Source organism: Sphaeramia orbicularis, unplaced genomic scaffold (assembly GCF_902148855.1).
Source record: "Sphaeramia orbicularis unplaced genomic scaffold, fSphaOr1.1, whole genome shotgun sequence".
Lineage (NCBI taxonomy): Eukaryota > Metazoa > Chordata > Actinopteri > Kurtiformes > Apogonidae > Sphaeramia > Sphaeramia orbicularis.
The window spans coordinates 119,100-145,189 of NW_021941508.1; the positions used below are offsets into that span (position 1 = coordinate 119,100).

General features: G+C 42.8%; 1 protein-coding gene across 1 annotated transcript in view; it reads right to left on the reverse strand.

Annotated features, from left to right (window-relative positions):
• LOC115416000 (hepatic leukemia factor-like) overlaps nucleotides 1-25,815 on the reverse strand; it is a 35,617-nt gene extending 9,802 nt beyond the window's left edge. Inside the window, exons 1-3 of the mRNA XM_030129699.1 lie at nucleotides 24,832-25,815; nucleotides 9,871-10,139; nucleotides 7,420-7,628 (exon numbers count right to left, since the gene is read on the reverse strand). Of these exons, the coding sequence (XP_029985559.1) occupies nucleotides 7,420-7,628; nucleotides 9,871-10,139; nucleotides 24,832-25,030 (677 nt within the window). The 5' untranslated portion in view covers nucleotides 25,031-25,815. The remainder of the gene's footprint in view (nucleotides 1-7,419; nucleotides 7,629-9,870; nucleotides 10,140-24,831) is intronic.
• Between the last annotated feature and the right edge of the window lie 275 nt (nucleotides 25,816-26,090).

A 26,090-nucleotide genomic window follows, 5' to 3' on the forward strand; every position in this document is an offset into this window, starting at 1 on the left:
CTCCTCTCCCTCCCTCTCTCCCCCTCTCTCTTTTCTCTCTCTCTCCTCCCTCTCTCTCTGTCTCTCTCTCTCCCTCTCCCTCTCTCCCTCCCCCCCCCCCCCCCCCCCTCTGTAGTTAACACTTCAGCTCTGTTACTGCAGGGCTTTTCTGCCTCAATTCTCGGCTCAGTCACATGTTCATAATTCTGAAGAAACAGCAAATGCACACACAAACACACACACACACACACAGAACTGCACACACGCACACACACACACACACACACACAGAACTGCACACACACACACACACACAGAACTGCACACACGCACACACACACATACACACAGAACTGCACACACACACAGAACTGCACGCACGCACACACACACACACACACACACACACACATACACACAGAACTGCACACACACACACACAGAGAACTGCACACACACACACACACAGAACTGCACACACGCACACACACACACAGAACTGCACACACACACACACAGAACTGCACACACACACACACACACAGAACTGCACACACGCACACACACACACAGAACTGCACACACGCACACACAGAACTGCAAGCACACACACACACACAGAACTGCACACACGCACACACACACAGAGAACTGCACGCACGCACACACACACACACACACACACACAGAACTGCACGCACGCACACACACACACACAGAACTGCACACACACACACAGAACTGCACGCACACACACACACACAGAACTGCACGCACGCACACACACACAAAACTGCACGCACGCACACACTCACACATACACACAGAACTGCACACACACACACACACAGAACTGCACACACACACAGAACTGCACGCACGCACACACACACACACACACACAGAACTGCACGCACGCACACACACACAGAGAACTGCACGCACGCACACACACACACAGAACTGCACACACGCACACACACACACACACACACAGAACTGCACACACACACACACAGAACTGCACGCACGCACACACACACACACAGAACTGCACGCACACACACACACAGAGAACTGCACGCACGCACACACACACACACACACAGAACTGCACGCGCACACACACACACACACAGAACTGCACGCACACACACACACAGAGAACTGCACGCACGCACACACACACACACACACACAGAACTGCACGCACGCACACACACACAAACACACACAGAACTGCACATACACACACACACACACAGAATTGCATGCACGCACACACACACACACACACAGAACTGCACACACACACACACACACACACAGAACTGCACGCACACACACACAGAACTGACACAAACACACACACACACAAAGAACTGACACAAACACACACACACAAAGAACTGACACAAACACACACACACAAAGAACTGACACACAAACACACACACACACACACAAAGAACTGACACACAAACACACACACACACACACTGTCATGGATAAGTTCACTCCTGTTACCTCCTCTCATCTTTCCTTCTGTGGGTCATTTTTACTCTTGTTTTTTTTCCTTTTTATTGTTTATACATGTGAATAAAAAGACAAATGCGCTCCATTGGGTCCTGTTTGTGTGGTGTCTGTTGTTGGTTTTTTTTGGGGGGGTGGGGGGTGGTGTTTGTGGACACATTTATGCAGATTGATTCAAACAGACAAACGTAAATGTCCATGTCCACCAGTACCAGTCTGCAGAACCTCTGCTGGGACACCAGTACCAGTACCAATAACAGTACCAGTACCAGTCTGCAGAACCTCTGCTGGGACACCAGTACCAGTACCAATAACAGTACCAGTCTGCAGAACCTCTGCTGGGACACCAGTACCAGTACCAATAACAGTACCAGTACCAGTCTGCAGAACCTCTGCTGGGACACCAGTACCAGTACCAATAACAGTACCAGTACCAGTCTGCAGTACCTCTGCTGGGACACCAGTACCAGTACCAATAACAGTACCAGTACCAGTCTGCAGAACCTCTGCTGGGACACCAGTTCCAGTACCAATAACAGTACCAGTCTGCAGAACCTCTGCTGGGACACCAGTACCAGTACCAATAACAGTACCAGTACCAGTCTGCAGAACCTCTGCTGGGACACCAGTACCAGTACCAATAACAGTACCAGTACCAGTCTGCAGAACCTCTGCTGGGACACCAGTTCCAGTACCAATAACAGTACCAGTCTGCAGAACCTCTGCTGGGACACCAGTACCAGTACCAATAACAGTACCAGTACCAGTCTGCAGAACCTCTGCTGGGACACCAGTACCAGTACCAATAACAGTACCAGTACCAGTCTGCAGAACCTCTGCTGGGACACCAGTACCAATAACAGTACCAGTACCAGTCTGCAGAACCTCTGCTGGGACACCAGTACCAGTACCAATAACAGTACCAGTACCAGTCTGCAGAACCTCTGCTGGGACACCAGTACCAGTACCAATAACAGTACCAGTACCAGTCTGCAGAACCTCTGCTGGGACACCAGTTCCAGTACCAATAACAGTACCAGTATCAGTCTGCAGAACCTCTGCTGGGACACCAGTACCAGTACCAATAACAGTACCAGTACCAGTCTGCAGAACCTCTGCTGGGACACCAGTACCAGTACCAATAACAGTACCAGTACCAGTCTGCAGAACCTCTGCTGGGACACCAGTACCAGTACCAATAACAGTACCAGTACCAGTCTGCAGAACCTCTGCTAGGACACCAGTACCAATAACAGTACCAGTACCAGTCTGCAGAACCTCTGCTGGGACACCAGTTCCAGTACCAATAACAGTACCAGTCTGCAGAACCTCTGCTGGGACACCAGTACCAATAACAGTACCAGTACCAGTCTGCAGAACCTCTGCTGGGACACCAGTACCAGTACCAATAACAGTACCAGTACCAGTCTGCAGAACCTCTGCTGGGACACCAGTTCCAGTACCAATAACAGTACCAGTACCAGTCTGCAGAACCTCTGCTGGGACACCAGTACCAATAACAGTACCAGTACCAGTCTGCAGAACCTCTGCTGGGACACCAGTACCAGTACCAATAACAGTACCAGTACCAGTCTGCAGAACCTCTGCTGGGACACCAGTACCAATAACAGTACCAGTACCAGTCTGCAGAACCTCTGCTGGGACACCAATACCAGTACCAATAACAGTACCAGTACCAGTCTGCAGAACCTCTGCTGGGACACCAGTACCAGTACCAATAACAGTACCAGTACCAGTCTGCAGAACCTCTGCTGGGACACCAGTTCCAGTACCAATAACAGTACCAGTACCAGTCTGCAGAACCTCTGCTGGGACACCAGTACCAGTACCAATAACAGTACCAGTACCAGTCTGCAGAACCTCTGCTGGGACACCAGTACCAATAACAGTACCAGTACCAGTCTGCAGAACCTCTGCTGGGACACCAGTTCCAGTACCAATAACAGTACCAGTCTGCAGAACCTCTGCTGGGACACCAGTACCAGTACCAATAACAGTACCAGTACCAGTCTGCAGAACCTCTGCTGGGACACCAGTACCAATAACAGTACCAGTACCAGTCTGCAGAACCTCTGCTGGGACACCAGTACCAGTACCAATAACAGTACCAGTACCAGTCTGCAGAACCTCTGCTGGGACACCAGTACCAATAACAGTACCAGTACCAGTCTGCAGAACCTCTGCTGGGACACCAGTTCCAGTACCAATAACAGTACCAGTCTGCAGAACCTCTGCTGGGACACCAGTACCAGTACCAATAACAGTACCAGTCTGCAGAACCTCTGCTGGGACACCAGTACCAATAACAGTACCAGTACCAGTCTGCAGAACCTCTGCTGGGACACCAGTTCCAGTACCAATAAAAGTACCAGTACCAGTCTGCAGAACCTCTGCTGGGACACCAGTACCAGTACCAATAACAGTACCAGTACCAGTCTGCAGAACCTCTGCTGGGACACCAGTACCAGTACCAATAACAGTACCAGTACCAGTCTGCAGAACCTCTGCTGGGACACCAGTACCAATAACAGTACCAGTACCAGTCTGCAGAACCTCTGCTGGGACACCAGCTCCAGTACCAATAACAGTACCAGTCTGCAGAACCTCTGCTGGGACACCAGTACCAGTACCAATAACAGTACCAGTCTGCAGAACCTCTGCTGGGACACCAGTACCAGTACCAATAACAGTACCAGTACCAGTCTGCAGAACCTCTGCTGGGACACCAGTTCCAGTACCAATAAAAGTACCAGTACCAGTCTGCAGAACCTCTGCTGGGACACCAGTACCAGTACCAATAACAGTACCAGTACCAGTCTGCAGAACCTCTGCTGGGACACCAGTACCAGTACCAATAACAGTACCAGTACCAGTCTGCAGAACCTCTGCTGGGACACCAGTACCAGTACCAATAACAGTACCAGTACCAGTCTGCAGAACCTCTGCTGGGACACCAGTTCCAGTACCAATAACAGTACCAGTACCAGTCTGCAGAACCTCTGCTGGGACACCAGTACCAGTACCAATAACAGTACCAGTACCAGTCTGCAGAACCTCTGCTGGGACACCAGTTCCAGTACCAATAACAGTACCAGTACCAGTCTGCAGAACCTCTGCTGGGACACCAGTTCCAGTACCAATAACAGTACCAGTACCAGTCTGCAGAACCTCTGCTGGGACACCAGTACCAGTACCAATAACAGTACCAGTCTGCAGAACCTCTGCTGGGACACCAGTACCAGTACCAATAACAGTACCAGTACCAGTCTGCAGAACCTCTGCTGGGACACCAGTACCAGTACCAATAACAGTACCAGTACCAGTCTGCAGAACCTCTGCTGGGACACCAGTACCAATAACAGTACCAGTACCAGTCTGCAGAACCTCTGCTGGGACACCAGTACCAATAACATTACCAGTACCAGTCTGCAGAACCTCTGCTGGGACACCAGTTCCAGTACCAATAACAGTACCAGTCTGCAGAACCTCTGCTGGGACACCAGTACCAGTACCAATAACAGTACCAGTACCAGTCTGCAGAACCTCTGCTGGGACACCAGTTCCAGTACCAATAACAGTACCAGTACCAGTCTGCAGAACCTCTGCTGGGACACCAGTACCAGTACCAATAACAGTACCAGTACCAGTCTGCAGAACCTCTGCTGGGACACCAGTACCAATAACAGTACCAGTACCAGTCTGCAGAACCTCTGCTGGGACACCAGTTCCAGTACCAATAACAGTACCAGTCTGCAGAACCTCTGCTGGGACACCAGTACCAGTACCAATAACAGTACCAGTCTGCAGAACCTCTGCTGGGACACCAGTACCAGTACCAATAACAGTACCAGTACCAGTCTGCAGAACCTCTGCTGGGACACCAGTTCCAGTACCAATAAAAGTACCAGTACCAGTCTGCAGAACCTCTGCTGGGACACCAGTACCAGTACCAATAACAGTACCAGTACCAGTCTGCAGAACCTCTGCTGGGACACCAGTACCAGTACCAATAACAGTACCAGTACCAGTCTGCAGAACCTCTGCTGGGACACCAGTACCAATAACAGTACCAGTACCAGTCTGCAGAACCTCTGCTGGGACACCAGCTCCAGTACCAATAACAGTACCAGTCTGCAGAACCTCTGCTGGGACACCAGTACCAGTACCAATAACAGTACCAGTCTGCAGAACCTCTGCTGGGACACCAGTACCAGTACCAATAACAGTACCAGTACCAGTCTGCAGAACCTCTGCTGGGACACCAGTTCCAGTACCAATAAAAGTACCAGTACCAGTCTGCAGAACCTCTGCTGGGACACCAGTACCAGTACCAATAACAGTACCAGTACCAGTCTGCAGAACCTCTGCTGGGACACCAGTACCAGTACCAATAACAGTACCAGTACCAGTCTGCAGAACCTCTGCTGGGACACCAGTACCAGTACCAATAACAGTACCAGTACCAGTCTGCAGAACCTCTGCTGGGACACCAGTTCCAGTACCAATAACAGTACCAGTACCAGTCTGCAGAACCTCTGCTGGGACACCAGTACCAGTACCAATAACAGTACCAGTACCAGTCTGCAGAACCTCTGCTGGGACACCAGTTCCAGTACCAATAACAGTACCAGTACCAGTCTGCAGAACCTCTGCTGGGACACCAGTACCAGTACCAATAACAGTACCAGTACCAGTCTGCAGAACCTCTGCTGGGACACCAGTTCCAGTACCAATAACAGTACCAGTACCAGTCTGCAGAACCTCTGCTGGGACACCAGTACCAGTACCAATAACAGTACCAGTCTGCAGAACCTCTGCTGGGACACCAGTACCAGTACCAATAACAGTACCAGTACCAGTCTGCAGAACCTCTGCTGGGACACCAGTTCCAGTACCAATAAAAGTACCAGTACCAGTCTGCAGAACCTCTGCTGGGACACCAGTACCAGTACCAATAACAGTACCAGTACCAGTCTGCAGAACCTCTGCTGGGACACCAGTACCAGTACCAATAACAGTACCAGTACCAGTCTGCAGAACCTCTGCTGGGACACCAGTACCAGTACCAATAACAGTACCAGTACCAGTCTGCAGAACCTCTGCTGGGACACCAGTTCCAGTACCAATAACAGTACCAGTACCAGTCTGCAGAACCTCTGCTGGGACACCAGTACCAGTACCAATAACAGTACCAGTCTGCAGAACCTCTGCTGGGACACCAGTACCAGTACCAATAACAGTACCAGTACCAGTCTGCAGAACCTCTGCTGGGACACCAGTTCCAGTACCAATAAAAGTACCAGTACCAGTCTGCAGAACCTCTGCTGGGACACCAGTACCAGTACCAATAACAGTACCAGTACCAGTCTGCAGAACCTCTGCTGGGACACCAGTACCAATAACAGTACCAGTACCAGTCTGCAGAACCTCTGCTGGGACACCAGTACCAGTACCAATAACAGTACCAGTACCAGTCTGCAGAACCTCTGCTGGGACACCAGTTCCAGTACCAATAACAGTACCAGTACCAGTCTGCAGAACCTCTGCTGGGACACCAGTACCAGTACCAATAACAGTACCAGTACCAGTCTGCAGAACCTCTGCTGGGACACCAGTTCCAGTACCAATAACAGTACCAGTACCAGTCTGAAGAACCTCTGCTGGGACACCAGTTCCAGTACCAGTACCAATATTGTTCTGTTCCCAGTGGAGAACACACATCACAGAACATAGATTCCAGAACATAGAACAGGTTCATTTAATCAGAGGTGGGCGTGGTCAGACTCACACAGTGTTAACAGTGAATAATGAATGTGACTGGTGGTGCCTCATCCCGGGGGCGGGGTCAGAGGTCACCTGTCTGTTTATCTTACTGGTTGGATCTACTCACCGTGCACACACTCGGCTCCTCCCATCATGCTTTGCTGCTGCTGCTGTTGTGGTGGCGGCGGCTGCGGCGGCGGTTGAACGGTCTCCAGGCCCAGCAGCGAGGAAGAGGACGACGAAGATGACATGGAAGAGGAAGAGGAGGAGCAGGGCGGAGGAGAAGTGGGAGGGCACTGGGAGCTCTGGTTGGGCACCGCTGACTGGGAACTCTGGGAAGGAGACGAGAAGAGAGAGGACGCCATGAGATGGACGCACACGGACACAAAACACAGACCTTCAAAAACACAACCCTAGCATGTGTTATGAATAAAGTGCATGGAATACTGGGAAATACTGAGGAATACACAGGATAGAGTACTGGGATACTAATACAATATACAATATACTATCATATAATTCAATATAATATGATATAATCCATCCTTTGTCTTCCTCTTATCCGGGGCCGGGTCGTGGGAGTAACAGTCTCAGCAGGGATGCCCATTCTTCCCTCTCCTCAGACTCCTCCCTCTCCTCAGACTCCTCCTCCAGGTCTTCTGGGTGGACCCCGAGGCGTTCCCAGTCCAGTCCACAGACATAGTCTCTCCAGTGTGTCCTAGGTCTTCCTCAGGTCTCCTCCTGGTGGGACATGCCCAGAACACTTCCTCAGGGAGGTCTGATCCACCTCAGCTTATTCCTCTGGATGTGGAGGAGCAGCAGCTCTACTCTGAGCTCCTCTCACATGACTGAGCTCCTCCCCCTATCTCTAAGGGTGGACCCACCTTACAGAGGAAACTCATTTGGACCGCTTGTATGCTGGATCTGGTCCTTTGGGTCCTGACCCAAAGCTCATGACCACAGGTGAGGGTCTGAATGTAGACTGAGGGTAAATCCAGAGCTTCTCCTTTGGGCTCAGCTCCTTCCGAACCACAACAGACCCATACAAGCACTGCAGACGCTGCACCCACCCACCTGTCAATCTGAACCTCCATCCTTCCCTCACTGTGAACCAGACCCAGATACTTGAACTCCTCCACTTGGGGCAAAGACTCCCCACCGACCTGGAGAGGGCAGACCACCTTTTTCCGGTCCAGAACCATGGCCTCGGATTTGGAGGTGCTGATCCTCATCCCACTGGCTTCACACTCGGCTGCAAACTGCCCCAGGGCACGCTGAAGGTCCAGGTTCCATGAGGCCAACAGGACAATGTCATCTGCAAAAAGGAGAGACGAAATCCTGTGGTCCACAAACCGGACCCCCTCCGGCCCCTGGCTGCACCTAGAAATTCTGTCCATAAAAATAATGAACAGAACCGGTGACAAAGGGCAGCCCTGCAGAGTCCAACATGCACCTGGAACAGGTCTGACTTACTGCAGGCAATGTGAACCAGGTTCCTGCTTCGGTCATACAAGGACCGGACTGCCCTTAGCAGAGGTCCCTGGACCCCATACTCCAAAAGCACCCCCCACAGGATACCACGAGGGACACAGTTGAACGCCTTCTCCAGATCCACAAAACACATGTGGACTGGTTGGGCGAACTCCCATGAACCCTTGAGCACCTGATGGAGAGTGTAGACCTGGTCCAGTGTTCCACGACCAGGACGAAAACCACATTGTTCCTCCTGGATCCGAGGTTCGACTATCAGTCGGATCGTCCTCTCCAGTTCCTGGAATAGACTTTACCCAGCAGGCTGAGGAGTGGGACCCCCTGTGGTTGGAGCATATCCTCTGGTCCCCCTTCTTAAAAAGGGGGACCACCACCCCGGTCTGCCAATCCAGAGGTACTGTCCCCGACTGCCACGTGATGTTACAGAGACGTGTCAGCCAAGACAGTCCTGCACATCCAGAGACTTAAGGTACTCAGGGCGAATCTCATCCACCCCCGGTGCCCTGACACCGAGGAGCTGTCCAACCACCTGGGTGACTTCAGTTTGGGTGATGGACCAGTCCACCTCTGACACCTCAGCCTCTGCTTCCTACATGGAAGACATGACAGTGGGATTCAGGAGATCCTCCAAGTATTCCTTCCCAGTCGGACAACATCCCCAGTGGAGGTCAGTAGCTCCCACTTCCACTGGAAACAGTGTTGGTGGTGCACTGCTTTCCCCTTCTGAGGCGCCGGATGGTTTGAAAGAATTTCCTCGAGGCCAACCGATAGTCCTCCTCCATGGCCTCCCCAAACTCCACCCAGACCCGACTTTTTGTTATAATATAATATAATACATATTATAATATTACAATATAGCATAATATAACCAAACCACCCACCCAACCAACCAACCAACAGATCAACCAACCAACCCACCCAACCAACAGACCAACCAACCCACCCAACCAACACACCCACCCAATCACCCAACCAACCAACCCACCCAACGCACCCACCCAAATCAATCAACCAACCCACCACCCACCTACCGGTTCTAGGTTGTGAACATGCATCTGTATGTATGGTCTTGCCCCCCCTTACCTGGGAGGGGATCTGGGCGCTGGTGGAGCTGGCGTTGCTGTGCATGCCCATGCCGTTCTCGGTCAGGAACTCCTCCAGGTCCATGTACTGCAGCTGGAACAGGCCCCCGTCAACGGGCAGAGTCCGCTCCCACAGCAGGGGGCCCAGGAACGCAGACTGGGAGCCCGTGCGAAGAGACCCCGCCCCCGCCCCCGCCCCGCCCACACCACCGGGGCCGCTGGCGCCCACGCCCATAGAGTCCTCATCAGAGTCCAGGGGTTTGTCTTTGTCTGGAGGACAGGAAAGAGACGCTTTTACAGAAGGAAAGAGATAATTTTAAAAAAGGAAAGAGACGCTTTAAATAAGGAAAGAGACGCTTTTAAAAAAGGAAAGAGATGCTTTAAATAAGGAAAGAGACGCTTTTAAAAAAGGAAAGAGACGCTTTTAAAAGAGGAAAGAGACACTTTTACAGAAGGAAAGAGAAACTTTAAAAAAAGGAGAGACGCTTTTACAGAAGGAAAGAGATGCTTTAAAAAAAGGAAAGAGATGCTTTTAAAAAATGAAGGAGACACTTTTACGGAAGGAAAGAGATGCTTTTAAAAAAGGAAAGAGACGCTTTTACAGAAGGAAAGAGATGCTTTTAAAAAAGATAGGGATGCTTTTAAGAAAGGAAAGAGACGCTTTTAAAAAAGGAAAGAGACACAGAAGGAAAGAGAAACTTTTAAAAAAGGAAAGACACAGAAGGAAAGAGACGCTTTTAAAAAAGGAAAGAGACGCTTTTACAGAAGGAAAGAGATGCTTTAAAAAAGGAAAGACGCTTTTAAAAAATGAAAGAGATGCTTTTAAAAAAGGAAAGAAAACCTTTTAAAAAAGGAAAGACACACTTTTACAGAAGGAAAGAGATGCTTTTATAAAAGGAAAGAGATGCTTTTACAGAAGGAAACAGACGCTTTTAAAAAAAGAAAGAGACGCTTTTACAGAAGGAAAGAGAGGCTTTAAAAAAAAAGAAAGAGACGCTTTTATAAAAGGAAAGAGATGCTTTTACATAAGGAAAGAGATGCTTTTATAAAAGGAAAGAGACGCTTTTACAGAAGGAAACAGATGCTTTTTAAAAAAGAAAGAGATGCTTTTACAGAAGGAAAGAGACGCTTTAAAACAAGGAAAGAGACAATTTAGAAAAAGGAAAGACACACTTTTACAGGAGGCAAGAGATGCTTTTAACAAAGGAAAGAGACACTTAAAAAAAGGACAGGGATGCTTTTACAGAGGGGACACTGAAGACATGAGGAAAATGAAGATTCAACTGACGAATTCAACACAAACAAACAAATTCAGTCTGAGTACTGTTTATCATACAGAATACACAGTCTGAGTACTGTTTATCATACAGAATACACAGTCTGAGTACTGTTTATCACATAGAATACACAGTCTGATTATTGTGTATCACATAGAATGCACAATCTGAGTACTGTTTATCATTGAGAAAACACAGTCTGAGTACTTTAATCATATAGAATACAAAGTCTTAGTACTGTTTATCACATAGAATACACAGTCTGAGTACTGTTTGTCACAGAATACACAGTCTGACTTCTGTTTATCACAGAATACACAGTCTGAATACTGTTTATCAAATAGAATACACAGTCTGAGTACTGTTTATCACATAGAATACAGTCTGAGTACTGTTTATCACATAGAATACACAGTCTGAGTACTGTTTATCATACAGAATACACAGTCTGAGTACTGTTTATGATATAGAATACACAGTCTGAGTACTGTTTATCAAAGAATACACAGTCTGAGTATTGTGTATCACATAGAATACACAATTTGAGTGCTGTTTATCATACAGAAAAAACAGTCTGAGTATTGTTTATTACTGTTGATCACAGATTAGATAGTCCGAGTACTGTTTATCATATAGAATACACAGTCTGAGTACTGTTTATCACATAGAATAAAAAATCTGAGTACTGTTTATCACAGAATAAACAGTCTGAGTACTTTTATCACATAGAATACACAGTCTGATTACTGATTATCATAGAATACACAGCCTGAGTACTGTTTATCACAGAATACACAGCCTGAGTACTGTTTATCATGGAATACACAGTCTGAGTACTGTTCAACAAATAGAATACACAGTCTGAGTACTGTTTATCACAGAATACACAGCCTGAGTACTGTTTATCATAGAATACACAGTCTGAGTACTGTTTATCACATAGAATACACAGTCTGAGTACTGTTTATCATACAGAATACACAGTCTGAGTACTGTTTATGATATAGAATTCACAGTCTGAGTACTGTTTATCAAAGAATACACAGTCTGAGTATTGTGTATCACATAGAATACACAATTTGAGTGCTGTTTATCATACAGAAAAAACAGTCTGAGTATTGTTTATTATACAGAAAACACAGTCTGAGTACTTTAATCATAGAGAATACACAGTGTTAGTACTGTTTATTACATAGAACACACAGTCTGACTTCTGTTTATCACAGAATACACAGTCTGAGTACTGTTTATAAAATAGAATACAAAGTCTGAGTACTGTTTATCACATAGAATACAGTCTGAGTACTGTTTATCACAGAATACACAGTCTGAGTACTGTTTATCATTGAATACACAGTCTGAGTACTGTTTATCACAGAATACATAGTCTTAGTACTGTTTATCAAACAGAAAACACAGTCTGAGTACTGTTTATCATAGAATATAAAGTCTGAATACTATTTATCAAAGAATACACAGTCTGAGTACTTTTATCATATAGAATACATAGTCTGAGTACTGTTTATCACATAGAACACAAGGTCTGAGTACTGTTTATCACATAGAATACAAAGTCTGAGTACTGTTTATCACACAGAATACACAGTCTGAGTATTTTTATCATATAGAAAACACAGTCTGAGTACTGTTTATCACAGAATACACAGTCTTTGTACTGTTTGTCACACAGAATACACAGTCTGAGTACTGTTGATCACAGAATACACAGTCTGAGTACTGTTTATCATATAGATTACACAGTCTGAGTACTGTTGATCATAGAATACACAATCTGAGTGCTGCTGATCACAGAATACATTGTCTGAGTACTTTTTATCACAGATTAGACAGTCCGAGTGCTGTTTATCATATAGAAAACACAGTCTGAGTACTGTTTATCACAGAATACACAGTCTGAGTACTGTTTATCATTGAATACACAGTCTGAGTACTGTTTATCACAGAATAAACAGTCTGAGTACTGTTGATCACAGATTAGACCGTCCGAGTACTGTTTATCATATAGAATACACAGTCTGAGTACTTTTTATCACAGAATAAACAGTCTGAGTACTGTTGATCACAGAATACACAGTCTGAGTACTGTTTATCATATAGATTACACAGTCTGAGTACTGTTGATCATAGAATACACAATCTGAGTGCTGCTGATCACAGAATACATTGTCTGAGTACTTTTTATCACAGATTAGACAGTCCGAGTGCTGTTTATCATATAGAATACACAGACTGACTTCTGTTTATCACATAGAATACACAGTCTGACTTCTGTTTATCACAGAATACACAGTCTGAGTACTGTTTATCACATAGAATACACAGTCTGACTTCTGTTTATCACAGAATACACAGTCTGAGTACTGTTTATCACATAGAATACAAAGTCTGAGTACTGTTTATCACATAGAATACAGTCTTAGTACTGTTTATCAAAGAATACAATGTCTGAGTACTGTTTATCATTGAATACACAGTCTGAGTACTGTTGATCACAGATTAGACAGTCCGAGTACTATTTATCATATAGGATACACAGTCTGAGTACTGTTTATCACATAGAATACACAGTCTGAGTACTTTTATCACATAGAATACAAAGTCTGAGTACTGTTTATCACATAGAATACACAGTCTGAGTACTGTTCATCACATAGAATAAACAGTCTGAGTACTGTTCATCACATAGAATACACAGTCTGAGTACTGTTTATCAAATACAATACACAGTCTGAGTACTGTTTATCACAGAATACACAGTCTGAGTACTGTTTATCACAAAGAACACACAGTCTGAGTACTGTTTATCACATAGAATACACAGTCTGAGTACTGTTCATCACATAGAATAAACAGTCTGAGTACTGTTTATCACATAGAATACACAGTCTGAGTACTGTTTATCACAGAATACACAGCTTGAGTACTGTTTATCATAGAATACACAGTCTGAGTACTGTTTATCACATAGAATACACAGTCTGACTACTGTTTATCATAGAATACACAGTCTGAGTACTGTTTATCCCATAGAATACACAGTTAGAGTACTTTTTATCATAGAATACAAAGCCTGAGTACTGTTTATCACATAGAATACAAAGTCTGAGTACTGTTTATCACACAGAATACACAGTCTGAGTATTTTTATCATATAGAAAACACAGTCTGAGTACTGTTTATCACAGAATACACAGTCTTTGTACTGTTTGTCACACAGAATACACAGTCTGAGTACTGTTGATCACATAATACACAGTCTGAGTACTGTTTATCATGTAGATTACACAGTCTGAGTACTGTTTATCACAGAATACACAATCTGAGTACTGTTTATCATATAGAATACACAGTCTGAGTACTGTTTATCACAGACTACACAGTCTGAGTACTGTTTATCAAAGAACGCACAGTCTGAGTACTGTTTATCATTGAATACACAGTCTGAGTATTGTTTATCACAGAATAAACAGTCTGAGTACTGTTTATCACAGAATATACAGTATGAGTACTGTTTATCACAGAATACACAGTATGAGTACTGTTTATCATTGAATACACAGTCTGAGTACTGTTTATCACAGATTAGATCGTCCGAGTACTGTTTATCATATAGAATACACAGTCTGAGTACTTTTTATCACAGAATAAACAGTCTGAGTACTGTTTATCATTGAATACACAGTCTGAGTACTGTTTATCGCAGAATAAACAGTCTGAGTACTGTTGATCACAGATTAGACCATCCGAGTACTGTTTATCATATAGAATACACAGTCTGAGTACTTTTTATCACAGAATAAACAGTCTGAGTACTTTTATCACATAGAATACAAAGTCTGAGTACTGTTTATAACATAGAATACACAGTCTGAGTACTGTTCATCACATAGAATAAAAAGTCTGAGTACTGTTCATCACATAGAATACACAGTCGGAGTACTGTTGATCACAGAATACACAGTCTGAGTACTGTTTATCATATAGAATACACAGTCTGAGTACTGTTTATCACAGACTACACAGTCTGAGTACTGTTTATCACAGAACACACAGTCTGAGTACTGTTTATCATTGAATACACAATCTGAGTATTGTTTATCACAGAATAAACAGTCTGAGTACTTTTTATCACAGATTAGACAGTCCGAGTGCTGTTTATCATATAGAATACACAGTCTGAGTACTGTTTATCACAGAATACACAGTCTGAGTACTGTTTATCATTGAATACACAGTCTGAGTACTATTTATCACAGAATAAACAGTCTGAGTACTGTTGATCACAGATTAGACCGTCCGAGTACTGTTTATCATATAGAATACACAGTCTGAGTACTGTTTATCACAGAATACACAGTCTGAGTACTGTTTATCATTGAATACACAGTCTGAGTACTGTTTATCACAGAATAAACAGTCTGAGTACTGTTGATCACAGATTAGACCGTCCGAGTACTGTTTATCATATAGAATACACAGTCTGAGTACTTTTTATCACAGAATAAACAGTCTGAGTACTTTTATCACATAGAATACACAGTCTGACTTCTGTTTATCACAGAATACACAGTCTGAGTACTGTTTATCACATAGAATACACAGTCTGACTTCTGTTTATCACAGAATACACAATCTGAGTACTGTTTATCACATAGAATACAAAGTCTGAGTACTGTTTATCACAGAATACACAGTCTGAGTACTGTTTATCATTGAATACACAGTCTGAGTACTGTTTATCACAGAATAAACAGTCTGAGTACTGTTGATCACAGATTAGACAGTCCGAGTACTATTTATCATATAGGATACACAGTCTGAGTACTGTTTATCACATAGAATAAACAGTCTGAGTACTGTTCATCACATAGAATACACAGTCTGAGTACTGTTTATCACAAAGAACACACAGTCTGAGTACTGTTTATCACATAGAATACACAGTCTGAGTACTGTTCATCACATAGAATAAACAGTCTGAGTACTGTTTATCACATAGAATACACAGTCTGAGTACTGTTTATCACAGAATACACAGCTTGAGTACTGTTTATCATAGAATACACAGTCTGAGTACTGTTTATCACAAAGAACACACAGTCTGAGTACTGTTTATCACATAGAATACACAGTCTGACTACTGTTTATCATAGAATACAAAGTCTGAGTACTGTTTATCCCATAGAATACACAGTTAGAGTACTTTTTATCATAGAATACAAAGCCTGAGTACTGTTTATCACATTGAACACAAGGTCTGAGTACTGTTTATCACATAGAATACAAAGTCTGAGTACTGTTTATCACACAGAATACACAGTCTTTGTACTGTTTGTCACACAGAATACACAGTCTGAGTACTGTTGATCACATAATACACAGTCTGAGTACTGTTTATCATGTAGATTACACAGTCTGAGTACTGTTTATCACAGAATACACAATCTGAGTGCTGCTGATCACAGAATACATTGTAAGAGTACTGTTTATCACAGAATACACAGTCTGAGTACTGTTTATCATATAGAATACACAGTCTGAGTACTGTTTATCACAGACTACACAGTCTGAGTACTGTTTATCAAAGAACACACAGTCTGAGTACTGTTTATCATTGAATACACAGTCTGAGTATTGTTTATCACAGAATATACAGTATGAGTACTGTTTATCACAGAATACACAGTATGAGTACTGTTGATCACAGATTAGATCGTCCGAGTACTGTTTATCATATAGAATACACAGTCTGAGTACTTTTTATCACAGAATAAACAGTCTGAGTACTTTTATCACATAGAATACAAAGTCTGAGTACTGTTTATCACATAGAATACACAGTCTGAGTACTGTTCATCACATAGAATAAACAGTCTGAGTACTGTTCATCACATAGAATACACAGTCGGAGTACTGTTGATCACAGAATACACAGTCTGAGTACTGTTTATCATATAGAATACACAGTCTGAGTACTGTTTATCAGAGACTACACAGTCTGAGTACTGTTTATCACAGAACACACAGTCTGAGTACTGTTTATCATTGAATACACTATCTGAGTATTGTTTATCACAGAATAAACAGTCTGAGTACTTTTTATCACAGATTAGACAGTCCGAGTGCTGTTTATCATATAGAATACGCAGTCTGAGTACTGTTTATCACAGAATACACAGTCTGAGTACTGTTTATCATTGAATACACAGTCTGAGTACTATTTATCACAGAATAAACAGTCTGAGTACTGTTGATCACAGATTAGACCGTCCGAGTACTGTTTATCATATAGAATACACAGTCTGAGTACTGTTTATCACAGAATACACAGTCTGAGTACTGTTTATCATTGAATACACAGTCTGAGTACTGTTTATCACAGAATAAACAGTCTGAGTACTGTTGATCACAGATTAGACCGTCCGAGTACTGTTTATCATATAGAATACACAGTCTGAGTACTTTTTATCACAGAATAAACAGTCTGAGTACTTTTATCACATAGAATACACAGTCTGACTTCTGTTTATCACAGAATACACAATCTGAGTACTGTTTATCACATAGAATACAAAGTCTGAGTACTGTTTATCACATAGAATACAGTCTTAGTACTGTTTATCACAGAATACACAGTCTGAGTACTGTTTATCACAGAATACACAGTCTGAGTACTGTTTATCATTGAATACACAGTCTGAGTACTGTTTATCACAGAATAAACAGTCTGAGTACTGTTGATCACAGATTAGACAGTCCGAGTACTATTTATCATATAGGATAAACAGTCTGAGTACTGTTTATCACATAGAATAAACAGTGTGAGTACTGTTCATCACATAGAATACACAGTCTGAGTACTGTTCATCACATAGAATAAACAGTCTGAGTACTGTTCATCACATAGAATAAACAGTCTGAGTACTGTTTATCACATAGAATACACAGTCTGAGTACTGTTTATCACAGAATACACAGCTTGAGTAATGTTTATCATAGAATACACAGTCTGAGTACTGTTTATCACAAAGAACACACAGTCTGAGTACTGTTTATCACATAGAATACACAGTCTGACTACTGTTTATCATAGAATACACAGTCTGAGTACTGTTTATCCCATAGAATACACAGTTAGAGTACTTTTTATCATAGAATACAAAGCCTGAGTACTGTTTATCACATAGAACACAAGGTCTGAGTACTGTTTATCACATAGAATACAAAGTCTGAGTACTGTTTATCACACAGAATACACAGTCTGAGTATTTTTATCATATAGAAAACACAGTCTGAGTACTGTTTATCAAAGAATACACAGTCTTTGTACTGTTTGTCACACAGAATACACAGTCTGAGTACTGTTGATCACATAATACACAGTCTGAGTACTGTTTATCATATAGAATACACAGTTTGAGTACTGTTTATCACAGACTACACAGTCTGAGTACTGTTTATCAAAGAACACACAGTCTGAGTACTGTTTATCATTGAATACACAGTCTGAGTATTGTTTATCACAGATTAGACCGTCCGAGTACTGTTTATCATATAGAATACACAGTCTGAGTACTTTTTATCACAGAATACACAGTCCGAGTGCTGTTTATCATATAGAATACACAGTCTGAGTACTGTTTATCACAGAATACACAGTATGAGTACTGTTTATCATTGAATACACAGTCTGAGTACTGTTTATCACAGAATAAACAGTCTGAGTACTGTTGATCACAGATTAGACCGTCCGAGTACTGTTTATCATATAGAATACACAGTCTGAGTACTTTTTATCACAGAATAAACAGTCTGAGTACTTTTATCACATAGAATACAAAGTCTGAGTACTGTTTATCACATAGAATACACAGTCTGAGTACTGTTCATCACATAGAATAAACAGTCTGAGTACTGTTCATCACATAGAATACACAGTCGGAGTACTGTTGATCACAGAATACACAGTCTGAGTACTGTTTATCATATAGAATACACAGTCTGAGTACTGTTTATCACAGACTACACAGTCTGAGTACTGTTTATCACAGAACACACAGTCTGAGTACTGTTTATCATTGAATACACAATCTGAGTATTGTTTATCACAGAATAAACAGTCTGAGTAGTTTTTATCACAGATTAGACAGTCCGAGTGCTGTTTATCATATAGAATACACAGTCTGAGTACTGTTTATCACAGAATACACAGTCTGAGTACTGTTTATCATTGAATACACAGTCTGAGTACTATTTATCACAGAATAAACAGTCTGAGTACTGTTGATCACAGATTAGACCGTCCGAGTACTGTTTATCATATAGAATACACAGTCTGAGTACTGTTTATCATTGAATACACAGTCTGAGTACTGTTTATCACAGAATAAACAGTCTGAGTACTGTTGATCACAGATTAGACCGTCCGAGTACTGTTTATCATATAGAATACACAGTCTGAGTACTTTTTATCACAGAATAAACAGTCTGAGTACTTTTATCACATAGAATACACAGTCTGAGTACTGTTTATCACATAGAATACAGTCTTAGTACTGTTTATCACAGAATACACAGTCTGAGTACTGTTTATCACAGAATACACAGTCTGAGTACTGTTTATCATTGAATACACAGTCTGAGTACTGTTTATCACAGAATAAACAGTCTGAGTACTGTTGATCACAGATTAGACAGTCCGAGTACCATTTATCATATAGGATACACAGTCTGAGTACTGTTTATCACATAGAATACACAGTCTGACTACTGTTCATCACATAGAATACACAGTCTGAGTACTGTTTATCACAAAGAACACACAGTCTGAGTACTGTTCATCACATAGAATACACAGTCTGAGTACTGTTCATCACATAGAATAAACAGTCTGAGTACTGTTTATCACATAGAATACACAGTCTGAGTACTGTTTATCACAGAATACACAGCTTGAGTACTGTTTATCATAGAATACACAGTCTGAGTACTGTTTATCACAAAGAACACACAGTCTGAGTACTGTTTATCACATAGAATACACAGTCTGACTACTGTTTATCATAGAATACACAGTCTGAGTACTGTTTATCCCATAGAATACACAGTTAGAGTACTTTTTATCATAGAATACAAAGCCTGAGTACTGTTTATCACACAGAATACACATTCTGAGTATTTTTATCATATAGAAAACACAGTCTGAGTACTGTTTATCACAGAATACACAGTCTTTGTACTGTTTGTCACACAGAATACACAGTCTGAGTACTGTTGATCACATAATACACAGTCTGAGTACTGTTTATCATGTAGATTACACAGTCTGAGTACTGTTTATCACAGACTACACAGTCTGAGTACTGTTTATCAAAGAACACACAGTCTGAGTACTGTTTATCATTGAATACACAGTCTGAGTACTGTTTATCACAGACTACACAGTCTGAGTACTGTTTATCAAAGAACACACAGTCTGAGTACTGTTTATCATTGAATACACAGTCTGAGTATTGTTTATCACAGAATAAACAGTCTGAGTACTTTTTATCACAGATTAGACAGTCCGAGTGCTGTTTATCATATAGAATACACAGTCTGAGTACTGTTTATCACAGAATACACAGTATGAGTACTGTTTATCATTGAATACACAGTCTGAGTACTGTTTATCACAGAATAAACAGTCTGAGTACTGTTGATCACAGATTAGACCGTCCGAGTACTGTTTATCATATAGAATACACAGTCTGAGTACTTTTTATCACAGAATAAACAGTCTGAGTACTTTTATCACATAGAATACAAAGTCTGAGTACTGTTTATCACATAGAATACACAGTCTGAGTACTGTTCATCACATAGAATAAACAGTCTGAGTACTGTTCATCACATAGAATACACAGTCGGAGTACTGTTGATCACAGATTAGACCGTCCGAGTACTGTTTATCATATAGAATACACAGTCTGAGTACTTTTTATCACAGAATAAACAGTCTGAGTACTTTTATCACATAGAATACAAAGTCTGAGTACTGTTTATCACATAGAATACACAGTCTGAGTACTGTTCATCACATAGAATAAACAGTCTGAGTACTGTTTATCACATAGAATACACAGTCTGAGTACTGTTCATCACATAGAATAAACAGTCTGAGTACTGTTTATCAAATAGAATACACAGTCTGAGTACTGTTTATCACAGAATACACAGCCTGAGTACTGTTTATCATAGAATACACAGCCTGAGTACTGTTTATCATAGAATACACAGTCTGAGTACTGTTTATCATACAGAATACACAGTCTGAGTATTGTTTATCATTGAATACACAGTCTGAGTTCTTTAATCATATAGAATACACAGTCTGAGTACTGTTTATCACATAGAATACAGAGTCTGAGTACTGTTTGTCACAGAATACAAAGTCTGAGTACTGTTTATCACATAGAATACACAGTCTGACTTCTGTTTATCACAGAATACACAGTCTGAGTACTGTTTATCACATAGAATACAAAGTCTGAGTACTTTTTATCACACGGAATACAGTCTTAGTACTGTTTATCACAGAATACACAGTCTGAGTACTGTTTGTCACAGAATACACAGTCTGAGTACTGTTTATCATAGAATAAACAGTCTGAGTACTGTTGATCAAAGATTAGACAGTCCGAGTACTGTTTATCATATAGAATACACAGTCTTAGTACTGTTTATCACATAGAATACACAGTCTGAGTACTGTTTATCACAGAATATACAGTCTGAGTACTTTAATCATATAGAATACACAGTCTGAGTACTATTCATCACATAGAATACACAGTCTGAGTACTGTTTATCACAGAATACACAGTCTGAGTACTGTTTATCATAGAATACAAAGTCTGAATACTTTTTATCACACAGAATACACAGTCTGAGTACTTTTATCATATAGACTACATAGTCTGAGTACTGTTAATCACATAGAGCACACAGTCTGAGTACTGTTTATCACAGAATATACAGTCTGAGTACTTTAATCATATAGAATACACAGTCTGAGTACTTTTATCATATAGAATACACAGTCTGAGTACTGTTCATCACATAGAATACACAGTCTGAGTACTGTTTATCACAGAATACACAGTCTGAGTACTGTTTATCATAGAATACAAAGTCTGAATAGTTTTTATTACACAGAATACACAGTCTGAGTACTTTTATCATATAGAATACACAGTCTGAGTACTTTTATCATATAGAATACATAGTCTGAGTACTGTTTATCACATAGAACACACAGTCTGAGTATTTTTATCATATAGACTACATCGTCTGAGTACTGTTAATCACATAGAGCACACAGTCTGCGTACTGTTTGTCACACAGAATACACAGTCTGAGTACTGTTTATCACAGAATACACAGTCTGAGTACTGTTTATCACAGAAAAAAAAGTATGAGTACTGTTTATCACAGATTAGACAGTCCGAGTACTGTTTATCATATAGAATACACAGTCTGAGAACTGTTTATCACAGAATAAACAGTATGAGTACTGTTTATCACAGATTAGACAGTCCAAGTACTGTTTATCATATATAATACACAGTCTGAGTACTGTTTATCACAGAATACACAGTCTGAGTACTGTTTATCACATAGAATACACAGTCTGAGTACTGTTTATCACAGAATACACAGTCTGAGTACTGTTGATCACAGATTAGACAGTCCGAGTACTGTTTATCATATGTAATACACAGTCTGAGTACTGTTTATCACAGAATACACAGTCTGAGTACTGTTTATCATATGGAATACACAGTCTGAGTACTGTTTATCACAGAATACACAGTCTGCGTACTGTTGATCACAGATTAGACAGTCCGAGTACTGTTTATCATATAGAATACACAGTCTGAGTACTGTTTGTCACATAGAATACACAGTCTGAGTACTGTTTATCACAGATTACACAGTCTGAGTACTATTTATCATTGAATACACAGTGTGAGTACTGTTTATCACATAGAATACACAGTCTGAGTACTGTTCATCACATAGAATACACAGTCTGAGTACTGTTGATCACAAAGAATACACAGTCTGAGTACTGTTTATCACATAGAATATGCAGTCTGAGTACTTTTTTTATCATAGAATACACAGCCTGAGTACTGTTTATCACATAGAATACACAGTCTGAGTACTGTTCATCACATAGAATAAACAGTCTGAGTACTGTTCATCACATAGAATACACAGTCTGAGTACTGTTGATCACAAAGAATACACAGTCTGAGTACTGTTTATCACATAGAATATGCAGTCTGAGTACTTTTTTTATCATAGAATACACAGCCTGAGTACTGTTTATCACATAGAATACACAGTCTGAGTACTGTTTATCACATAGAATAAACAGTCTGAGTACTGTTCATCACATAGAATACACAGTCTGAGTACTGTTTATCACATAGAATAAACAGTCTGAGTACTGTTCATCACATAGAATACACAGTCTGAGTACTGTTTATCACATAGAATAAACAGTCTGAGTACTGTTCATCACATAGAATACACAGTCTGAGTACTGTTCATCACATAGAATAAACAGTCTGAGTACTGTTCATCACATAGAATACACAGTCTGAGTACTGTTTATCCCATAGAATACGCAGTCTGAGTACTTTTTTTATCATAGAATACACAGCCTGAGTACTGTTTATCACATAGAATACACAGTCTGAGTACTGTTTATCACATAGAATAAACAGTCTGAGTACTGTTCATCACATAGAATACACAGTCTAAGTACTGTTTATCACATAGAATAAACAGTCTGAGTACTGTTCATCACATTGAATAAACAGTCTGAGTACTGTTTATCAAGGACTACACAGTCTGAGTACATTTTATCACAGAATACACAGTCCGAGTACTGTTTATCAAAGAATACACAGCCTGAGTACTGTTTATCACAGAATACACAGTCCGAGTAATGTTTATCATAGAATAGAAAGTCTGAGTACTATTTATCACATAGAATATACAGTCTGAGTACTGTCTATCATAGAATACACAGTCTTTGTACTGTTTATCATAGAATACACAGCCTGAATATTGTTTACCACATAGAATACAAAGTGTTAATACTATTTTTCACATAGAATACACAGTCTGAGTACTGATTATCATAGAATACACAGCCTGAGTACTGTATTTCATGTACATATATAGTACATGGTCTGTGTACTTTTTAAGTATTAGTACTCCATCTCCTTCATGTTCTTTTATTCCTTTTATTTCAGGTTTTTTTTCTGTATTTATTTTAAATACCCTGTTGTGTATCATTTTAACCCCCCCCCCCCCACACACACACACACACACTCCTCACCCCCCCCCCACACACACACACACACCCTCCTCACCCCCCCCCCCCCCCACACACACACACACACACACACACACCCTCCTCACCCCCCCCCCCCCACACACACACACGCACCCTCCTCACCCCCCCCCCCCCCCCACACACACACACACACACACACACACACCCTCCTCACCCCCCCCCCCCACACACACACACACACACACACACACACACCCTCCTCACCCCCCCCCCCACACACACACACACGCACCCTCCTCACCCCCCTCACCTTTCATCTCGCAGCAGTCCTTGGCGGGCCTCTGGTCGGCTTTGATTGGCAGCTGGAGGAGGGACTTGAGGCTGGTCATGGAGGTCATGTGACCGCCCTGGGGGCCACTTCCGGTCGGGTTACCGGGTCCGAACTGTGGGCTGGCGGCTCCGGGGGGGAGGTCCGGTGGCGGCAGGAGCTGAGTGAGAGGCCTGGACATGACTTCCAGAGGAGGAGGTGAGGACGGGGGGGAGGAGGTGAGGACGGGGGGGAGGGGGCAGGCGGCCGGGGCCCGCGCACCCGAACTTCCAGACCCAAAGAATCCAATCAGGGGTAATTGACAGGCGCGCGCACAGGTGACGTTCACGCACTAGAGCTCCAGCTGACAGCGCGCGCTCCCGCCGGTCCCATGAAGACACCACCCGGACCCGTGACACCCGGAGCGGCTTTACGTCCGAAAGCGCACCGCGGACACCATCCTCCGGTCCAACCGCCGCCGTCACCGGAGCGCCTCGAACCGAACCCCCGCACCCAGATCCTCAGCCTCACGGTCCGGTCCGGTCCGGAGCGGAAAAGCCAGGAGACACGGACGGATGGAGTCCCATGAACCGGAGCGGAACCGGGCCGCGGAACAGATGAGCGGATCCGGATCCGAAGGAGCGAACAGAGCAGATGCAGACCCAGAGGCGGCTGCGTGTCCCGGGCTGTGAGCCGTGCACGGTCGGTCCGTCGGTCCGTCGGTCGGTCGCTCCTCCTCCCTCCCGTCCCCGTCGCTCTCTCCCCGGTCAGCTGGAACCAACACGGGCCGCGCCGCCGACGTCACCGTACACGTCACCGCTCACGGGGAAAGGCGCTTGGGGGCGGGACTCGTTTGCATACTGTGACCCCGCCCCTGCCGCTACTCGGTACCGCCCCCTGTCCAGACACGCGCCGCGCGCCTTCAGGGTCCGCGTGAAAGCTCGTTGATGTGAGCTCCGACCCGGACAGACGAGAGGGTTCCAGGAGGATCAAAACCAGCAGAACCGGCAGAACTAGAACCAGCAGAACCTGAGGCAGAACCAAAACCGGAGGCAGAACCAGAACCAGCAACAGAACCAGAACCAGCAGAACCAGAAGAACCTGAGGCAGAACCAGAACCTCCTCCTTGGACTCACATTTCTGTGGTCAACACACTAAAATAATGACTTAAAAACCCCTGTAATTTAAGGGACCATGTGACCTGTTTGATATGAATTCAACTGTTGGGTCAGAATCACTTTTTTTTTTTTGGGGGGGGGGGG